Source organism: Annulohypoxylon truncatum (assembly GCF_022578515.1).
Source record: "Annulohypoxylon truncatum strain CBS 140777 unplaced genomic scaffold F4807scaffold_4, whole genome shotgun sequence".
In the NCBI taxonomy this organism is placed as follows: Eukaryota; Fungi; Ascomycota; class Sordariomycetes; order Xylariales; family Hypoxylaceae; genus Annulohypoxylon; species Annulohypoxylon truncatum.
Window position 1 is genome coordinate 1,084,414 of NW_025953790.1, and position 19,490 is coordinate 1,103,903.

At 49.3% G+C, this 19,490-nt stretch overlaps 5 protein-coding genes across 5 annotated transcripts; 2 read left to right on the forward strand and 3 right to left on the reverse strand.

Annotated features, from left to right (window-relative positions):
- Window positions 1–182: 182 nt before the first annotated feature.
- Window positions 183–2,862, reverse strand: F4807DRAFT_456869 (uncharacterized protein; the record flags this gene model as incomplete). The annotated part of the gene is made up of 3 exons (XM_048000948.1): window positions 183–341; window positions 412–1,387; window positions 2,849–2,862. The coding sequence occupies 3 exons, from the start codon at window positions 2,860–2,862 to the stop codon at window positions 183–185; spliced, it is 1,149 nt and encodes a 382-aa protein (XP_047858043.1).
- Window positions 2,863–7,039: 4,177 nt separating this feature from the next.
- On the reverse strand, window positions 7,040–14,897 carry F4807DRAFT_269495 (pre-mRNA processing splicing factor 8). Its single transcript, XM_047994557.1, has one exon. It carries the CDS (start codon window positions 14,650–14,652, stop codon window positions 7,543–7,545), a length of 7,110 nt encoding a protein of 2,369 aa, XP_047858044.1. The 5' UTR covers window positions 14,653–14,897; the 3' UTR covers window positions 7,040–7,542.
- A 226-nt stretch (window positions 14,898–15,123) lies between these two features.
- Window positions 15,124–16,365, forward strand: F4807DRAFT_411491 (ribosomal protein L34Ae). Its single transcript, XM_047996706.1, has 3 exons — window positions 15,124–15,260; window positions 15,348–15,471; window positions 15,754–16,365. The coding sequence occupies exons 1-3, from the start codon at window positions 15,223–15,225 to the stop codon at window positions 15,940–15,942; spliced, it is 351 nt and encodes a 116-aa protein (XP_047858045.1). The 5' UTR covers window positions 15,124–15,222; the 3' UTR covers window positions 15,943–16,365.
- A 267-nt stretch (window positions 16,366–16,632) lies between these two features.
- Window positions 16,633–18,276, forward strand: F4807DRAFT_411496 (uncharacterized protein). Its single transcript, XM_047996707.1, has 2 exons — window positions 16,633–17,223; window positions 17,328–18,276. Exons 1-2 carry the CDS (start codon window positions 16,752–16,754, stop codon window positions 17,534–17,536), a joined length of 681 nt encoding a protein of 226 aa, XP_047858046.1. The 5' UTR covers window positions 16,633–16,751; the 3' UTR covers window positions 17,537–18,276.
- On the reverse strand, window positions 17,953–18,221 carry F4807DRAFT_456873 (uncharacterized protein; the record flags this gene model as incomplete). Its single annotated transcript, XM_048000949.1, has 2 exons — window positions 17,953–18,029; window positions 18,095–18,221. The coding sequence occupies 2 exons, from the start codon at window positions 18,219–18,221 to the stop codon at window positions 17,953–17,955; spliced, it is 204 nt and encodes a 67-aa protein (XP_047858047.1).
- Window positions 18,277–19,490: the final 1,214 nt, after the last annotated feature.

The window sequence follows — 19,490 nt, forward strand, 5'->3', positions numbered from 1 at the left end:
AATATTCGTTCGAAGCGTTCGATAGTAGCGCCGAAGTATATTCATCGTTTTGCGTTCGCCTCGTCTATGTATGTTGGTGATTGTAGTATGTACTACTCTGTGAGCTCCTAACCTTGGAGCTGTTGTGGATAGATGGTGTCCCCAGACCCAGGAGCTGACACTCCTGGCGGAGACGCTGATTGCTATAAGTTCTCCTCCCCGACTTCTCCGGTATCTCCTCCCATGAGTTGCGTAGCTCGTTCTCGGCAGGCTTGGGGCGTAAAACCTGGCCCGACTTTGTTGGAAACAAAGCGCCACTTTTCGTTTTCGTAATCTTGAAGCGCCGTTCGAAGCTTTTGGTCCTATACGTCCTTGAATTAATGTCTGTTCCACAAAATCCGAACGAGTGTGCCCAAAGCAAGGCAAACTTACCGTCTCGTCCGTCCATTGTGTCGTCTTTGCCTTGAGCTTCGTACAATATCGGACTTGCAGAGTGCCGGACGAACGACCCGGGAAGAAGTCGGCAATTTGTTTCCATGTTAAGCTTTTGTTTTCCTTCAAATCAATGAGTAATGCGTCGTCTTCCGGCGTAAATTTAAGCTTTGGCCCCCTTGGCCTCGGCGCTGGTGCCGGCATTCCAACCTGTCCTACCACACTCGGAGCACCGCCTCCTGCCGACCCCATGCTTCCGTCTCCGTCGCGCCTCATCATCTTCGAAGGTGGCCCTTGATCTGGTAGGCGATGATGGTGATGTGTCGGAGCTGCCCCGGCAGCTTGCGCATATGCAGCACCCATAGACTGCATACTGTCAAGTTCGCCTTGATCGAGTTCAGACATGCCAGGAACAGACAAGTCAAGATCGTCCGGGCGACTGCGCTTCGATCCAGCGCTATGAGGAGGCTGCGTTGGCGTCATCGCCGGATACAGCGGCGGGCCGACAACAGCATGAGGCGACGGTGTCGGTCCGTAATGTGAAGGCTGATGACCCATGTGTCGGGGCCCGAGATGCCCCGGATCCATTAGGATCGGGTGATGATGGGCCGGATGATGCTGCGACATGGCGTGGTGAGAGTGCGACTGTGATGGTTCATGTAAGCTCCTGTGTCCCGCGTGCTGCATTGGATTTCCTTGGTGATGATGCGTGTCGTATGCGTGTGGAGTCTGGCTCTGCTCGCCCGGATGCGACTCTTGCGGGGAGTAATCGACATTGTAGTCCGGCCCTACTCGATAGTTGCCCGCCAGTGTGCCTTCGATGCATGGGTTCCGCCAGAGCGAACCGCTCTGGACGGTCGCCGGAGTCTGTATAGAAAGAATTTGATGGACTGGAGCCCCTCGGGGCTGCTGATGCGCTGGCGGTTGCGAAGTGGGAGTGCGTGTTTCGCGCGTAGTATCGATGATGAGGCCCGTCCTGTCGGATTGAATTTCGTAAATTAGTAGGCTGAGCACTTACTTGCCCAGCAGCCGAGAACATGTGCTGGTGCAGCGGTAGTCGTCGGTGAACTTGGATAGATGCGGAGTGTTGTGTGATTTGTGTGGTGCCAATGTTGCAGGGCGGCGGAATTCCCGTAAGCCAAAGAATTAAAAATCAAGTTCGGGGTAGTCTGCGTAGAGTCTTTAACATCTTACTGCCACCTAGGCCTTGTCGAATAATGGGGATCCGTTCTTTTCCTCAGATTCCTTAATAACTAGGACTAATATATGGTGACAAAATGTCAAAATGGAAAATGAGCAAGAGAGGGCAAGGGATGCATTATATCGTCTGATCTTCTTTCTCGTTTCCGTCCAGGCAGGGACGAGCTTAGGAACGACCCGCAAGTACCTAGACAACTAGGACTACCTCTGTTTTCATCCACAGGTTAAAGCACTTGACCTGATTTGCCATGTGCGAGACAGGTATCGTTCCTGAACGGGTGTGGAGATTCGGTTACCTCGCCCGGCGATGACGGTAGCATAATTTGGTGATCTTATGCCATGGTCAGCTTTCCGGATATAGAAGATACCCCAGCCGGAGGTTATGATGCAACTGGGGCAACGATAGCCCACAACGGAGTGAGGTACTCTTTAGTCACTGACAGGGTGAGAAGTACAGTCGACTTCTTGTGAACCCTTGACAAGCTATGCCCCAAACAAGATTATCAAATGTCGTGGGTCATCCAAAGAGAGCAACGTCTGGAAAACGCATAGAAGGATACAAAACGAGACAGCCGAATGGAGAAATAAAAAAGCTGAAACGGGCCCTACCACGCAGTTGGGCAGTGTCTGTAGTTAGACAGAGCATGAAAAGCGAATAATCGAATGTGGGCCGCACCCAGAGACTCACGACAGAAAGGCCCCTGCTCAACCTTTTTTTTTCCACCCAAGGAAGCCAAGGCAATGGCAATCACTGGAGGGTCAGAATGCCGGTTGACTGGGTGTACTGTACGTGAAGGGTGGCGCGCCCATGCTCGGCTGCTAGGGCAGTTGGAAAGCACTGGGTCACTTTTCTCCCTCGCCCGCTTGGAGGGGGGGATATATGAAACTGGGGTGGGCTATAATAAGGAATCAAAAGAGCTCGGATCCCTGACACGCCATAGGGCGAGTGAAATTTGGTAAGGTTGCAAGTAGCCACAGAACACGCTGGATAGATTGCCGAGGAGAAAAAAAACAAGGGAAAACATGACACTAGAGCCCACTAACGGAGGCTCCAGGTATACTGTCAGCGCAGCCGCGATTTCAAGGTCACAGCAACCCATGATTAATGAAACCTGGTTTCTATGTAAGCAGATATGTCGAACGATGCTAGGGGCGTGTAGGGATGTAGCAATAGGGCAAGGAGTCAGAAGATGGAGAAGAGACGACAGGAATAACCAACTGAGATTAGCGGACTCACGTTTCGGGAGACATGACGATGATGCTCGGGTCACCAAATCAATCGAGAGTGATGGGGGCTGGAGACACTTGGCGGGATAACCGAGCAGGGTCATTCATTAGGAGTCGAGCGGAAATGCTGCTCGCATCTGCTCTCGCTCTCTGCCCCTTCTCTCTCTCCCAGCCTGTCCGTCTATCGTACGTGTCAAAGCAATCGGCCAGGTAGAAGAAGGTCGTCATCGTATCGTTAATCTCAGAGCATAGGGTACCTCGCAGTATTGTTACCTAGAATAGCGAATGGGCCATGGCGCCATGGTCCGGAGGTGGTGGACAAGTGGTCCCAATTCTCTGGATCCCGGCCCCGGGCCATCGTAATATTGCGCGATTCAATGCGATTTGAAAGTGGGAAGTCCAATAGACGGTGGAACCTCGAGGCTGGTTAGGCTGGACCATGACCACCATGACCAGCCGCGACCAGCCATGACCATGTCAATGGGGGTAAGAAGCTGAAAGACAGGAGCTTAATGGACGAAGGTCTCGCATGAACGAAACGTGTTTCAATGACTCCAAGCAATTAAAAGATCAATTATGCAATTTAGTCGCGAGCTCGGCTTCTAGAAGAATGGAAATTGCTTCTAGTGCGTGACCAGGGGTGTTTCAGACGCCTGAGCCACCCCGTCTTTTGTACTAGGTTCGACGATGTTGCGACGCCGAACGATGGAAGATCGCATATATGAAGTTATAAAGGGGAAACAGGAATAGAATTGCGGCCAAGGGAAGCAACAGAAAGACATTCTGGAAAAAAACACCTGCGCTGCAAGATCGGAAATTGCGAACGATCTGGGTTGTATGGATAGGAAGGTACGGAGCGAGTTTAGACATGTACATAATAATTAACCTGCTAGGCTGCTAGGCAGGCCAGGAATAAGGCCAGGTACCACGCGGAAGGTACTATCTACTATTATCTTTCAACCGGTCGCCGTCTCTATTATTAGAAAAACCGCTACTGTCCGCATCCGTAAATCTATCCGTAGCTCTATCCTTTTCAGCTAGATAGCTACCCACTGTATTGGATATTGGACATCGTAACTTCCTACTGCTATGCGTACATACCACGCGCAGGGAGGGAGGGACTAACACGTGCGAGCATCCATTGTGATGGATAACCTTTAACGTTCTTGCTTTTTTGCCCTCCTAGCTTCCAAGTCTTGATGAAATTGAATTCGGAAAGAAGCAGTTGACATAAGAGGCGTTTGCGGTTTCGTTTCCTAAACGCTAATTACCTAAAAACTTCTACCCCTCTTGTTCATTTAAGGATCAATTCAATCCATCTTCTTTTCCATCTACAACAACGTACAACAGCTCCAACATCTGCACACCTTCAATATCTTGGTATTAAACGAGTAACTATGCAGACCCTGCACACCTTCGTGCTAGGGGATTTTATTGGCTCTGCGGAACGCATTGACAATTCCGGGCAACTCGGCCTCTCCTTCTAGAAGAATTCTACTGATCAAGCCCTGTCACTTTTCTCCTCGTCTCCCCCTGCATCCGACTTTCTGGGTGTGGTGGTCCACTGCAGGCCTTGACATCTTGGACATGTCCGGGTTACCCACCGCATGTGCGCAGGGACGATGCAGCCAATTTAAAGCTCGGACTTGCGATGTGCCCTGAGCTGCCTGAGGTGGCCTTCTAACCTGCTGTGTAGCGTTGCGTGGCGCTCCTGGGAGGTCAGAGACGCTTCGACGGCCGCATACGGCGTCAATGCCGCCAAAGTCAACTCACACCCTACCCTATGGATTCTTTCAAATACGACGACTCTGCGTTGGTGACCGTGGTGATATATGCACCATCTACTCACCACAGCGCAACATCTGATTCGTCTCCTAGGTGTTCGGTCTAATAAAGGCATTACTTGTCTAGAAACGACATTGCTCATCAATGCTCTCTTGGTCCTCTGACACTCGCAAACTGCTCCCGCAAGCTTCCGTGTCCCCTGATCTGCGCAGCCGGAACGTACACATCAGACGACCGTCCCTTTGTGGATGGCTGCAACTTCAAAGTCGGGACAGCGGAGCGATGTGTATCAAATCGAGGTGAGGACATTTCGTTTCTGCAGTATGCCAATCAACCGACGCTGTATTTTCATGCTTGAGACGTGAGAATGGATACATCTTCTCCGTCTCCTCCTCCTGATGGTTTAGGACCGTTTCAAGCTCCACTCCCTCGGGACCCACTATCCTCTTGCATACCGCTGGTTTACCGACAGTGGGAGCACCTCTGGGTAAGTTCCATTATGTTGCGCTGGCCGCTTCGGCACGATGCCGTCCCTTCGTCATCTAAGATGTGCAAATCTGCAAATACGTTCATGTATCTCCATGCCGCTCACCGTCTAATCTTGGGCTGACAAATAACTTACCATGTAATAGAACAGGAATGGGGAATTTGCAGCTCTTTACCTACTTGGCGAAAGCCACATCCATATTTTCGGGGCGGAGTGCAGTACTACAATTTTCAATTTTTGCGAAGATCCAGCACTTTGATGTGTCACCGCTGCTCGTGAATGACATCGCAGCGCAAAGTCAGCCTCATTCTACCATGTCTTGCGTACTTGGATGACCCTGCCGATAATGCAAATCCCACTGGGGAAAGCTCCTTGACAAGTACAGGTGGGGACCACAGACCATCCTATTGCGCGTACTGCTGCGCAAACCTGGAAGTACAGAGTACACAGCCTCTAGGGCGTTACCTAGCCCTAGTCGAAAGAAAATCTCCGCATCCTCGACCGCCCAGAGATCCGGATTAGATGTACTGTACAAACTCCATCTTACCAGCTTACCTACGTCTACCATACCATAATAGTACGAGTGACAATCACAACCCTAGCTACTAGATACAGAACCCGTGAGAGCTTTCCCCAGTAACCCGGCCGTGCTTCTTGGAACGTTATGGATACAAACTAAACTGATAGAGACTGGTGGACTAGCCAGCGTGGATAGCTAGACAGATTGAGCCAGTGATAGATCAATCGTCGTCTAATGAGATCCGTTTTGAGGATCTAACCTTGATCTACACGCACCAACCCACGTACGCGCGCATGAATGCATAAAAGAGTAATTTGCTTTATTATACGTTCTGCACTCTTTTCAGCCTGGCTATTTCGGCGGCGCCTTTACTTCGGCACTATATGCGCTGTGCGCTACTCCTTTCTTAAGTTAGCAGCTTTCATCTTGATTTCTTCATCTCAAATCTAATATAAGTACACAATTCAGGTAATGCATCCTGTGCATCTCATCCCGAAAAAGCTAATTCCCCTGCAACCAACCCTCCTTCCCCCACCCTCCTTCCCGCTGATTATCAAGCTACCAAATCTATAATCATCTGTAAGTACTAGTAGCGTGCGTAGGTACGTGCTCATCCCGCACTAGGCAAAGTTCACCGAGGACCTGGCTTGTGTGTCCTTTCTGCACTGGCTAGCGCGGAGGATTTCTCGATTCCACGATTACGGATGGTTGGGAGGATCAGCAAACGTCCGTCCCGCTTTTCTCCTCGCTGAACCGCCAAATGGGCGCGCAGGATCCCAAGGTCTACGTCGCTTTCTAGATTGGGCAGCGATCTGGGCCCCCAATTCGCCTTTTTTTCTTTTTGCTTTTTGTTGTTGAGAAGAACCTTCGGTTGTATCGTCAGCGTGAATGGGGGATAGCTTCTCATGCGAAGTGCCTGAGTATAGTAGTAGCAGAGAGATGTGCGCGACCCGTCAGGGACCACCGCTTATCACGAGCCTCTCACACGCCTGCTCCTTCTGCGCCGCGTCTACATTCCTTATCTGGGTTCTCGGGTTCGCTTGAGCTAATACGTCGAATCGCGAACGGTTTGGCGATGCAGCAGGCATAGGTAGGTTTGAAAGTCTGCACCTGACCAACGATTCTGCTGCTGTTGCTGCTGCTCTCCACCTATTACACGCTTACCTTAAAAACCCCCCCAGGGATCCCAGGTCCTGGTACAAATCTAAAGTACAAACAAAATCCAGATCGCCGCTTCGCCATGGCGGGCGACCTGTCAAAATCTTGCAGAACTATCAGCCTTGGGGGATTGGGTTCTCCACACTCGCCTCATTCGATAAATTGACTGGGCGCTCCCAAGTTCGGCAGAGTAGCATTCCCCTTGAACGGGGTTTGCTGGGGGTGGAGGTCCAAGCTTTTTTTTCACTATAGATTTTTTTATTATCGCTATGCGGAATATTGGTGATCACAAAGTCACGCACTTAGTCTCGGTTCCGAGTCCATGGTTGCGGGGGGGGTATTATCACATTCTCGTATACATAGGTTAAGGTACGGTATGTAGCTGATATGTTACAATGAGGTACGTACCTGAGCGGCACAGCAATAATAGAGTAGCTAGTAGTAGTTATATGAGAGAATACAGGCCTTGGGGTAAGAAGATGAGCTGAGCCTCTTGTAAAATCCCCTGAACTTCATAATTCAATTCCATTTTGTCCCCTCGAACGCCCTGTAAGAAGAAATTCCCGAAAAAACACAAGCACACCTTCGCACCGAATTTTCGGAAAATGCCATTGTAATGCATCATTTCGTCACTTCCGATATTATCTTTCAGCTATCTCCTATTCTCCAATTCATAGCCCGTCGATCAAACCTCTCCCGCATATCTCCCGCGACGATCGTCCCAAGATCTCCCTACCAAGATATGTGTATGTCCTTAAGCGAAGTTGTCGTTCCTGTCTACGCCGGGGTCTTCCATTTCCGCGAAGTTGTGGAAGTGCTCTGGCCGGTGCAGGTCGTTGTAGAAGGACATGGGCGTGTCTAGTTTGACGTGCACCGGCTTCTTTTCTAGACCGAGGAAATTGCTGCCCATGAAATTGAAGTTCCACTTGCCGTCTTCCGGTACGAGGAAGAATCCCCTATATCGCGGGCTAAGCAAGAGCTTGCGCTTGATACCCATAGACGTCGTGAACCCGTTCGGATCGTCCTTGCTGAAGTCTCTGTTTTCGGCGCCCCATCGATAGCCGGCAGGTGTTAGAGACCAGGCAGCTAGAGAGACTGAACCGGGAGTGAAAGAGACGTCAATCATCACCGTCTTCTCCTTATCCCACTTATTGTGGCGGTCAAGAAGCTGAGAGTGCATAGTAACGTCGACCGCAGACATGTAGGGTGACTCGTTTCCGGCTAGAGTGTGGATCACACCGAGAGGCTCCATGTCCGACAGATATTCATGCTGCGGCAATTGGTGAGGGAGTTGGCTATAGCGCGTATTGCCGATCTGAGGTACCATGACAATGCAGCGAATTTCCTTCACTTGATCATTGTCTGGGGCGGATACACCATATAGGTATCCGGCAATTTGTACTCGCAGGTCCGCAATGGTTATGAACTTCTTCAGGATGTTGTTCGGCATGACGTAAGTAATGTCTTCCAAATCATTGTCCACAGACGAGACGTATATGTTGTTGGCTCGAGTTCGGAGGTTCGACGTGGCAATAGCTCGAGTCCGCCACTCCGTCTTGGACGCGAATTTCTCCTGCTCGTACTTGGACGTTGTAGTGACGATGAGTTCTTCGCCATGGATATTTTGCGTCTTTGTGGTAACAGCTGTGATCTGCTGCTGCTCCTCTTGTTGCTTTTCTATTTCCGCAGCTTGTTGTCGTTGCATAGACGGCGCAGATATTTCCATACCCAAGATGATATCCCGAACTTCACTGCTAGTTAAGCTGGAGACATTGACGTTGTTCTTCTTTCCGTAGTCGTGCAGAATCAGATCTCGTAGTTGGACTTCCACCTTGATCCAATCCTCGTCTGACAACGTAGGCCAGATGTGATGCACTTGAGTGATAACGGTCTTGTCAGGTCGAAGGATGAGTTTTGTCTTATCGGGGTTGACGTGAAGGGCACGAAGTATGAGAACTAGACGGGAAAACGCAGTGAACGATGATATACTCTTGAGCCATTCGTCGTAGAGGTTGAAAAGAACCATCTGAGGTTCGGTAGCACGGAGAATCATGTCTCCTAGCTTTTCAACCTTCATTGCTGCCTGGAAGGGTAGCTGCAATTCCGAGGCCCGGATAGAGATGTTCGGGAAATCCAACAAGTGCACTTCTAGAGGATCCAACAGACCTTTGCGAGTGACAATTAGTTCCTTGGGCTGTTCTTCCACCGGTAGGGATCGAATGAGAGCAGCAACTTCTTCGGCCGTTTTCCATTTGGCTAGTTGACCTAGACGCTTTTGGCCAGCCCAGACGCTGGTGTGAATGATCTTAAGGAATAGTTGACCGGTTCGGGGATTGAAAATAAAGATCGCGCCGTTAATTGGCTTCGTGGTCAAATTGCCTTCGAAGGTCTTGTGAATAGTAACACGATACACGTTAGTATCATCGATAAAGAGCTTCGTCTGGTTACTAAATAACTCGGAGTAGTTCTGAGAGTTGAGGAACTCTTGGTTGCTCTCCGAGGCGTATAGCTGTAGACCCTTCCTAATACGCTCGCGGAGGACGTAAAGAGCCGGGTTGGCCTTCATAATTTTGGCCATAGCCTCTTGTACAAGTTGCTTCAAACCAGGGAAATATTGTCCGTAGGCAGAGTAAAGATTGTAAGCAAGATCGATACCGATCATCAATCCAGTTGCCGAAGGATAGATACTCATGCTGTCTTGGGTGTAATCTAAGTATTTCGCACGAGTATACCGCTCAATATCGTGAGAATCATAGTCGCCGTACCGTAATTGGATATCTAGCCAGAATTTATTCGTCGTAGTAGGCTCAATAGTGTCCTTGGTGTCGTGTAAAAGCGATGGTCGAGTGACGTTCCATTTGTTACTAGCGAAAAGCAGGATATCAGCACAAGAGCTGTTCATCTTGTATGATTTTCGAGGATGGATGGTTTCTTTCTGGACGGTCTCGATACCAAGAGATTCTAGCTGTTGGTCGAAGACTTGACAGAAGTCCATAACAACAGACTCGTGGATTTTCTGCCACAAATGGGCACGGAAAATTTGGATGAGAGAAATCTTCAAGGTAGGAATTTTGCCGTGTAAGAAAATGCCTGTAAGATCCAGTTGCACCTGGAAACCGACGTAGACATTTGCACGGTTAATAGTAGGAGACCACCAAAGCGTGAACCGACGGTTGGGAATTTGGTTTAGACCGGATCTTTGCGCGTTGGTCAACTTCTTGAATTTCATCGACTCCTCAAAACCACTGGCCTTTTCCCAAAACAGACCCTCCCATGATGGGAAACCCGTTGCCTTGAACAAAGTGTGCTCGAGGATCGTTTCTACACCGCCCAAGGCCTGGATAACATCGGAGCGGTAGGCGTTCAAGTTCCAAAGCTTTCCGTCATGACGTTGACTGGTCCACCAGAAGGGATTGCTCTTCATGAGCTGGTAGATCTTGAATTCGCTTCTAGTACGGAAACCCTTGTCAAAACTGAGCGTGCTTCGGTCCTTTTGGAATAACGTGTTGATACGCGGCAGACCACGATCCCAGCTGTCTTCTAAGTCTTCCAAGGTCAAACGCCTGTTTTGTTGATTGGCCTCCAATCTCTTTTGGGAGTACTCCGTCCAAACTCTTTGCGAGTCGATAAACTCAGCCTCCCAGGGGATGATGTATCGGAAAATGTTAGGGATGAGGGTTTCTTCATCATGCGTCATACCGGCTCGGAAATGGCTCACTCCAGTATCCGTCTGCTTCGAGTAACGCTTGTCGCTGGCTGGAATGAGAATGTGTGAACCGGAAATCATTCCGAGACCACCTAGCTCCTTCGGCGTATAGAAGACAGCAGGAGGGAAACGTGATGGCATCTTCGAGTTCAACCCTATCTTCACACGGGTCTGAATTTTGGTCTCGCATTTCACAATTGTATCCAGTAGATTGATAGTGGATACGGCAGCCTCACGATAGTAGGTGAAGAGCGCAATAAGGGCGGTGTTCCACTTATTGGCAATCTTGGTGAAGGTGGTCGATCCAGAAGACATAAGGATCTGACGAATCCTATTGTTAAACTTCTGAATATCTTCCTCTGTAACTTGCAGGAAGGCATGTGCTGTTCTCTCCTTGGTAGTATTATCTACGAGAGACCACACACTATCCTTGATAGGGAACTCATCATTCTGGTTCCTGATCTTCGGAAGAATGCGGACCTCGAATCCACACATGGAGAAGAGCAGATTTGGATTGTCACGACTATAGACACTAGCGAAGGTGTCATCCCATTCGATGGTGGTAACGGATCGAGGCAGTCGATTCTTCAAATCCCAGAATACGGCTCGGCCAAGGTTGACGTCGTGCCTCATAAGTCGCATGCGGGAGTCCCTCGGCCAACACTTTTTGCTCTTATAGCCTATGACATTTTCAAAGTTCGGGTCGGGCTGTTCTGTTAGAAATCGCTGGATGAGATCTCGTGACTCTTCGGCGGTAAATCGCAGGAAAACCCATATCCTGCCAATGTACCTTGTGTACAAACGAATAGGATGCTTTGTCTCAGTCTCGCGGTCACGGAACTGAAGGAAATCGTTCGGGCTTGACGGCGGACCGGCGATCTCACTAGCACGGTTCAAACCGAGGAGCAATAGGTCGAGCACAAGACCATAGTACTGGAAAACAAAGCCCGAGAACTGAAGACCACGAATCATACCGTAGCTGTTGATGTGATTCATGTCCTTGTATGTTAACTGCACGTTGTTCTTGGAGCTGATGTAATCCGCCAGGTTGTGATCCATGATTAATCTGAGAAGTCGGTTCAACAAAGTCAGATCTATCTTCTCATAGACCTTGGAAAGCTCTGTCTCGATCATGACATTGCATTCTCCATCCTCAGTCTCCCAGACCTTTTCTAGGTTGTTGATACCCTGAGCCCATTTATATACTAGAAGGGGTGGTACCTCGGAGTCAGAGGGCTTGATCCAGGCGGGGAAGAGATGCCGCTGGTCGGCCTGGTACCACAGATACTGGTCAAGATAGGCATCGCTGATCTTCTCGATGGGTTCGATATCATAAACAGGGTTGATGGTACTGTAATTATCGTTCATGTCAATCTGGACTTCTTTGAATGCTCGTTGCGTGAGGAGGAATCGCTTGATCCTTTCCAAAGTAGTGCCGGGGCTGTCATAAGCTTGTTCGATCAGCGCTAATTCCTCCCGTTGACTTTGGTTAAGGCGGCCTTTCACGGAATACGCCTCTCGCAGTCTTTCTAAGGCAAGGATCAGAATCTTTGTGTCGTGCTTGTATGACACACTCGGGAACGGAATTGGGGTAAACTTCCGGGATTCAAGCCAGTGTACCGTCGTTGTGTAGATCGCCACAGCTTCTTCAGACGATACGTAAGGGCCGTCTTTCATGTAGTTATGCTGACGCTCCTGTTCAGCCTTTAGCCAGAGACGCGTCAAACGACCCACGTTCTTCTTTGCGACCGTCTTATCAACGGTTGCGCCTCGCCGAATACGCTCACGATTGTAATGTGCGACCGACATCCACCAGTCCGCCTTTGCCTTGACATAGCGAAGAATGATGTTTTCGATAGGGGCAGGTAGGCCAGGCACTTTCCACGGAATATTACTCTTCCAGCATCTCCAAGCTTCTGACAAGTGTTGGAGGACAGTATTGACCTTATTCTGCTTGATACCCTCGGGCATCATATCCATAAGATCGGCCATCACCGAAGCTCGGAGTTCTAGGTCGAAGTGGGACTCAACACGTTGCTTGGTCACAGTCTTGGCCACGCCCTTGCTGTGACGTCCTTCAAATTGACGGGAGAGTAGATTTCCTAGCCATCGTTCAAGGAGGGGAATTATTCCTCGCATGAAGAAAAGCCAAACTCGCCAGGCCGGCGCCCAGAAACCACAGCCAGGTCCCTTGCCAACAGGCCCGCTATTGAAGCGGTAGTAGATAAGATGTTTCAGATCCTTACACGACCGAATCTGATGCATCAGCTTATACTTGTACCGGTACATACCGGTTAGCTGACCAACGTGGTTGAAGGCGTAGAGGATACCATCAGCTAATTGGAAAGCGTCTATATTACCTAACCGGTATTGCACATGACAATCTATGATTATTTTCAATAGACGCAATATTTCACGCTGGAGATGGAAGGCATTGCCAAAACGTGACTTTTTCCGCTCCTTCGTAGTCAGCGTTTTCACCGGCTTGAGGTTGAAGTTATAATCCAGGTGAAGATATGTGAGGTTCTTGCGGTGGATCAAGAGGTTCAACATATTGAATCCTTGTCGACAAACTTGGAGACCGGCTTCAACCCAGTCGATCGTCGTCTGCTGGAAGAACTTGGTCTGTTTTAACGTCCTCAGAAGATTTTGCCGGTTGAGAGCCTTCGGCTTTTTCTTGTGAAGCTCATTGAGTACGTATGTCTTGAGTAGCTTCTGATACGAAACTCGAACTTTAACTGGCTGCTTCGGAGGGCAATGCTCGAGGTACCACTGCTTTACGAGCGGTACATCCTGTGCACGAACCATCCGACCAGATCGACGATTGAATGGGAAAGGAGCCCACCAGAGACCAATGGCAGAGGACGTGTCCTCGGTATAAAGCTCTTCATCAGCTAAAAAGGGCTCAACGCTAGCCGGCAATTCGAAAGCATCGTCCTCGGACTCTTCAAGATTACCCGCACCGAAGATCTCGTCCTCGTGACTAATAGTGACATTCTTCGGGGCGACTGAGCGAGACGATATAGGATTGATCATAGGGTCGAAGTGAAAAGCAGGTAGATTAGGGTCTTCGGATTTAGTATACACGATCTGCGGGTGAGAGTGCCAGTTGAACTTGACACTTCGAGGAAGCGAGTTGTACAGGTAGGGATAAGCGACTCGGTACTCAGTGCGAATCGGGAATCGGAATATAATTCGATCGATGGCATTGAACTCTCCGAAATCCTCGTCGTTTGGATCGATGTCCTTATATAGTGGTTCGAATCGAGGACCACCGGGTAGCGCGACATTCAAAGCCTTTGCTGTAAGGAAACTCTTCAGATCGAATAGGTAGAAATAATTCTGGTCGACCGTCTCGCTTAGTAACGGGCGACTAAGTCGGTGGAGCGCGGCCATCTGCGGCAACGTGAGATTCCACTGTTTATAACTCGGTCCGTTGACGTGCTCGGTATCGACCAAGGGCCGATGGTCATAAAACCATTCGTACACCGCACCATCCTCTTCCTCGTCGAGCTCCATCTGAATCGGCTCCAGCGGTTCGACATCCTCGATGTTCTCAGACCACGATAGAGGTGGCTCTTCGTCATCAAACGGCGGGAACCTCATTCGCTTGAACAGCCTTCGGTCGCTCTTTTCCTTCCTCATGGTCAACCACATCGTTGCCCACTGCGCGTGGAATACGGGCGGGATAACACGAGGAATCTCGTTTACAAGCGTCAGGCACCCGTTGACATGGTACAAGACCTTGACTTCCCTTGACGACTCCCACGGCATGGGCATATTCTCCAGCAACTTCATTACGGCATGCGGCATGAACTTGAGAGCGCCAAGGTAGCTTCGTTTATCGCTTGTATACTTCTTCTGGGAGACATCGCCGATATCCTTCACGATCTTGCGCAGATGTTCGGGGGGCATATCAGCCTTCTGGGTCTCCACGAAGCCGCCCTTGCGCTTTTCTCCAAAGCGGTTTCGCTGGTCCCGAAGCCATTCCTTCTTCTTCTGCGCAAACTTCGCGATCTGAGGATCGGTCGGGGGGCGGTATCCAGGGGGAGGAGGAGCTGGAGCTCCTGGCGGCGGTGGAAGGAAATCTGACGGAGGGGGAGGTGGTGGTGGCGGTCCCCATCCAGGAGGAGGCGGAGGGGGTTGAAAGGATGACATCTTCAAGCCAACAGAGATTGTAGCTTTGTGACTTTCGATGCTGTCGCTGCCGCGGCGCGATCAGTCGCGCGAGGGTGCTACGGGCGCCTTAAGCAGGCAGCAGTGTTTTTCGATTCCTAGCAATCGAAGCGAATAGAGATCGTGATGAAATTAACAATTAGACGCGACGTCCTCCGATATGACCGACGCGAAAAGCTAGTTGAGAAGGTTAAGGTTGATGAAAGATGTTGTTTGAAATCTTTAACGGTCGCCTTGGGGCAATTTTTCTTGGGGCCAGTACTACGTACGGTTTAGCTTGAAGGCCCCACTTCGATTCCTTGGCGCGAAGGGTGAGGCTTGAGCTTCTATCACGTGGATAGTAGATACCCGCAGAACTGTGGCTGTTGGGACGGGTAATTGTGGCTAAAATTTTAATCCCACAACATGATTCCCATTGGTTCAAATCTAAGCGGGCTAAAGATCCATCCCACACATCGAACTTGTCTTTTGCAAAAACACCCAAAATTCATCACTCACAAAAAAAGTTGCAAAGGAACAAGTCAAATCAATTCCTCCAGCAACACCGTCACCATGCCTAACAACCGAGTGACCTACCGCCGTCGTAACCCGTATGTCTCCCATCTCGACTAGGATAATTATCAAAGTCGAATTCTTCTTATTGTTACGGTCGCGTAAAACTAACGTGTCGTTTCTAGCTACAACACCACCTCCAACAAGACCCGAGTCGTCAAGACTCCAGGTGGTGAACTACGAGCACTTCACATCAAGAAGCGAGGAACTGCCCCGAAATGCGGTGACTGTGGCGTCAAGCTCCCTGGCGTAAGTGAATTTGATTATTTTCGTCGGATAGTATCTGGGATACGGGCAGCGAGAGGAAATTGGAAAATTCGACCTGGAATCGATCTACGCAAGGACAACCGTTACATTCGGTCGCCACAGAATAATTATTTGCGCGTAATTATTTGGTGACGGTTGCGGTTGCGAGTATCTCGACTAGAAACATTCGTTTTCCAGGCGACGGAGGATTCTGTGCGAAGACGATGGTTCAACCAAGCCCATTTTTTGCTGAAGCCAACGCTAACATTTCTCCTCTCCTAACAGGTTCCTGCCCTCCGACCTCGTGAATACTCTCAGATCTCCCACCCCAAGAAGACAGTGCAGCGAGCCTACGGCGGTTCTCGATGCGGCAACTGCGTACGAGACAGAATCGTCCGAGCATTCTTGATTGAGGAGCAAAAGATCGTGAAGAAGGTGCTAAAGGAACAGAGCGAGGGTTCTAAGAAGAAATAAACCCGTTACGCGACTCTGGGATGGAATGGTTAGGCCTTCATTGATTCGGGTGTTCAGAGGTCAGGGCTGCATTCATGCGAACGGCTAGTCAAAAGCTGTTTCTGTTTCTGGGACTTCTCATGGCTTAGATGATCGTAACGGAATAAACGACATCAGAACTACCACTACGCTCTTGGCAGTTTTCGTATCCTCGCCTTGTGACAAGAGTATCTCAATCTACCGATCTAGGTGTCTCCCTAGTAGGTAATAGTCACGGCAACATACATTCCAGGGAATTCCTACTTTTCCCTGGACGTAGTGACTGTAGACTCTGTAACCTAACAAGTGAGATTTACACTCAGTCATATCTAGACAATGAGACAGACACCTTAAATCGCTAGAAAGCCTATGGTATAATAGTCGACTTACTCTAATTTGATGCAACATAATCTTTTCGTTTACTAGTAGGGACCTAAAAAATGCCATCTATAGATATTCTCGCGTAGGTACGCTGGAGAATAAGGATGTATTACCCTTTGAGCTTCTGAACATGAATAATGAATATTATGTGCGTAGAAGTTGCTTAAGTCATAGCTTCTGGCTATGTGCATATAGCATAACATGATAGCAAATATAGATTGATCCGCAATATTCGATACACGGGGGGTAGTGCGGGTCTCTAAAAATGACGTCTACCTTTTCTTTGCGCAACCTCAAGCTACTCTACCTACTCTAGACCTACCTCAAAGAAAAGGTCAACACCCAGAAACCGGACGAGCACCGCACAATGGGACTCGCAAGCAAGAGATAATCCAATCTCAACAGCGGCAATGGCTCCCTCACGCGCCTGTCAGCCTCTCGCCCAAGTCGCCACGCTTCTGCGACAAGGCCAGCGACCACTCTTCTCGCCGTCGCAAATCAGCAACACCGCCGCCGCTTTCCCCCGCGCAACAGCAACGACAGCGGCAGTGTCAAGGCATACATTCCACACCACCGCACCGAGTAGGCGCATGAAAGGCGACGCCCCGCAAACCGACTTCGGCGCCCTCAACGTCCTGGCCGACGCCCCCGTCCCCGCTACCTCCGTCGACGTGTGCGCGCCCGACGGCTTCCACCTCAACAGCGGCGCCAAGGTCGTTGGTGGCTCGGGCGTACTGTTGGTTGGCGGCGAGGCGTTTACGTGGCAGCCGTGGCTTGCGCGCGGGGGCGGAAGCGGGGAGAAGAGGTTGGTGAATAGGAAGGGGCAGTGGGAGGTGCCGAATGAGACGTTTGGCCTTTTTGGGTTGGTTTGGCCGCGACCTGGTTAGTGGGATGCTTGTGCTTTTATACTTACTTGCTCGTGCGTGTGTGGGTGTGTGGGTGTTGTGATTTGCGATGGTGTGCTAATGAGCGTTTGTGTGGCACAGATCTGTTGATATTAGGGCTCGGCCCGCTGAATCGCCCGATTAGTCCCGAGTTGAAACGCCATATCGGTAGTCTCGGCATGAGGGTCGAGGTTCTGGATACGAGGAATGCGGCTGCACAGTATAATCTGCTGGCTACGGAGAGGGGACTTGATGATGTTGCCGCTGCGCTGATACCGGTTGGTTGGAGGGAGGGAGTCGGGGCGGCTTGATGGACGGATATCAAGCCAATGGTGGCTAACTCTTTAACGGCGTTAAGGTGGCCAAGGAAAAGCACTCATCTCAACTCATACATAGCACATTGGACGAAAAGCAGCATATCACAATCACCGAAGTCTCATCAGTACTTGTCGCTAAAATCCCATTCCATTACCCCTTATTGCCTAACCGACCATTTTCCCCATCCTTATGAAAATGCCTTAAAACAAGAGACCTGTATGATCCAGAGAGCCCCCCAAGGGCCCAGAAGATAAAGCCGAAGGAACGCTGCATCATGTGTCGAAAATGGTAATTCGTTAAAAATCAAACGCTGTGGATGTCGCTGCGAAAATTTGTCGGGGAGATTCGGTAGTGGGATGGATGGCCGTTTCGTGGGCGACTCTGATAGTCACTGAGGGTGAAACTTGCTTTACAAAAGCATCTCCATGACCCAATTTCGGTCTACGAAGCCTTGTTCCCTGTTGGCGTTCATGACAAATAGCCATTCTAAAAGTAATCTAATTAGCTTGCTGTCTGACAGGTTGAGTGGGAGCTCAAATAGGGTCACATACGTTCATATCCGCGCCAAATGATGTACAAGGTTTCGCCCATTCGAACAGAGAGCTGGTTCTCTGTCTCTTTCTGGAAGTTGCCACGCGCGATGACGCGTGGGTACTTCGGATCTATGGGTTCAGTCATGGTGATGAATTGTTGGTAGTTGATCGAAATTGAATCCAAATTATTTTTATTCTTGGTTGTTCGGTGTCTGACTGGTGTTGTAGCGTAGTTGAGAGTGCTCGAGTGTGTAAATCCGATATTATGGGATGAATGAGATATTCTGAAGGTGCTTGTGGTTTTCGAATCTGTTTCAATCCGAAGTGAACTCTCTAGTTTAAATAGTATTCTGCCAGGGCGGTCTCGATAGTCTCATCGTGGAGGACGGCCCATTTTGCGAACATACAAACTGCGTCCACAGTAGAACACCAATGCTCTACCACTTAGTTCAGGCGGTTTCAGCATAGACTGGCTGCATCTATTCAGAACAAACTGGTACCCTGTGGGTTTTTCTTCAAGAAGTTTACTATGTTTTAGAGCGAAATCTTGGATAACTGGTCTCGCGATGCACGTTTTCATATCTATAAGTGTTTGAGTCCAAAGCACGGGACTTGGGCAACCCTATGGGATAATGATTGTGTTGAAGAAATTCTATACCGTATTAATATATGAAACCAGCAACTCATGAATCTAAAACTCTATGGATACTGCTAAGTCTAAATAGGAATTCTGGATATAGGGAAACTTGCCGCGGTTTGTGTTTGTTAGTTTGTGACTTCGTAATTTTTACAGGACCTAACTATACAAGCAGTAAAAGCGACACTGTGGGATCAAATTTCTTGCACTATTTTTGAGCACTAATCACAACATGAAATGGCTTCCGTTTCCTTCCACAATTGAAAAACTATCCTTGAAACATTGTTACTAAAATATAGCAATCTTCTAATTCACTTACACAGCGATGTAAGCCGAGCTGAAGAGCGACAGGGGATATTATCAGCCTTGCATTCTGTGGCTGATATAGACAAAGTTCATTGGCCAATAATATCAGTCCAATGGCAGCCTCCTTGAGCAACACGTTGAGGCGCCATGACGATTTAGTGGCTGAAGGGACAGGGTGCTATGACATATTTTCGCTCTCATATTAGCTAAGGTTGGTAGCGTACCTGGCAATTGGTTCATTCATCGAAGTTCAATGAGCCATTCCGCCAGAAACGTGTATAGGTGTATGCCGTACAACAACCGCAGCCAAACGGGTCATATCTTTATTATTAGATTTCCCAGCATCTGACAAACTAGCGATTTATTTTTTTTCTTTTTCTGTTTCGCATCGCACATCGAACCACGGTATATATCGTATTTTTCTGGAGGCGCATCGGTACTTATTTGAGATTATTCCCTTTGGCGCCCAAC

Excerpts from the sequence above, each read along its gene's own strand:
- F4807DRAFT_269495 (XM_047994557.1), bottom strand. The coding sequence starts at position 14,652 with ATGTCATCCTTTCAACCCCCTCCGCCTCCTCCTGGATGGGGACCGCCA.
- F4807DRAFT_411491 (XM_047996706.1), top strand. The coding sequence starts at position 15,223 with ATGCCTAACAACCGAGTGACCTACCGCCGTCGTAACCC. Across the intron at positions 15,261-15,347 it reads ACCTACCGCCGTCGTAACCC|CTACAACACCACCTCCAACA; the intron begins GTATGTCTCCCA and ends TGTCGTTTCTAG. Across the intron at positions 15,472-15,753 it reads GTGGCGTCAAGCTCCCTGGC|GTTCCTGCCCTCCGACCTCG; the intron begins GTAAGTGAATTT and ends CTCTCCTAACAG.
- F4807DRAFT_411496 (XM_047996707.1), top strand. The coding sequence starts at position 16,752 with ATGGCTCCCTCACGCGCCTGTCAGCCTCTCGCCCAAGTCGCCACGCTT. Across the intron at positions 17,224-17,327 it reads GTTGGTTTGGCCGCGACCTG|ATCTGTTGATATTAGGGCTC; the intron begins GTTAGTGGGATG and ends TGTGTGGCACAG.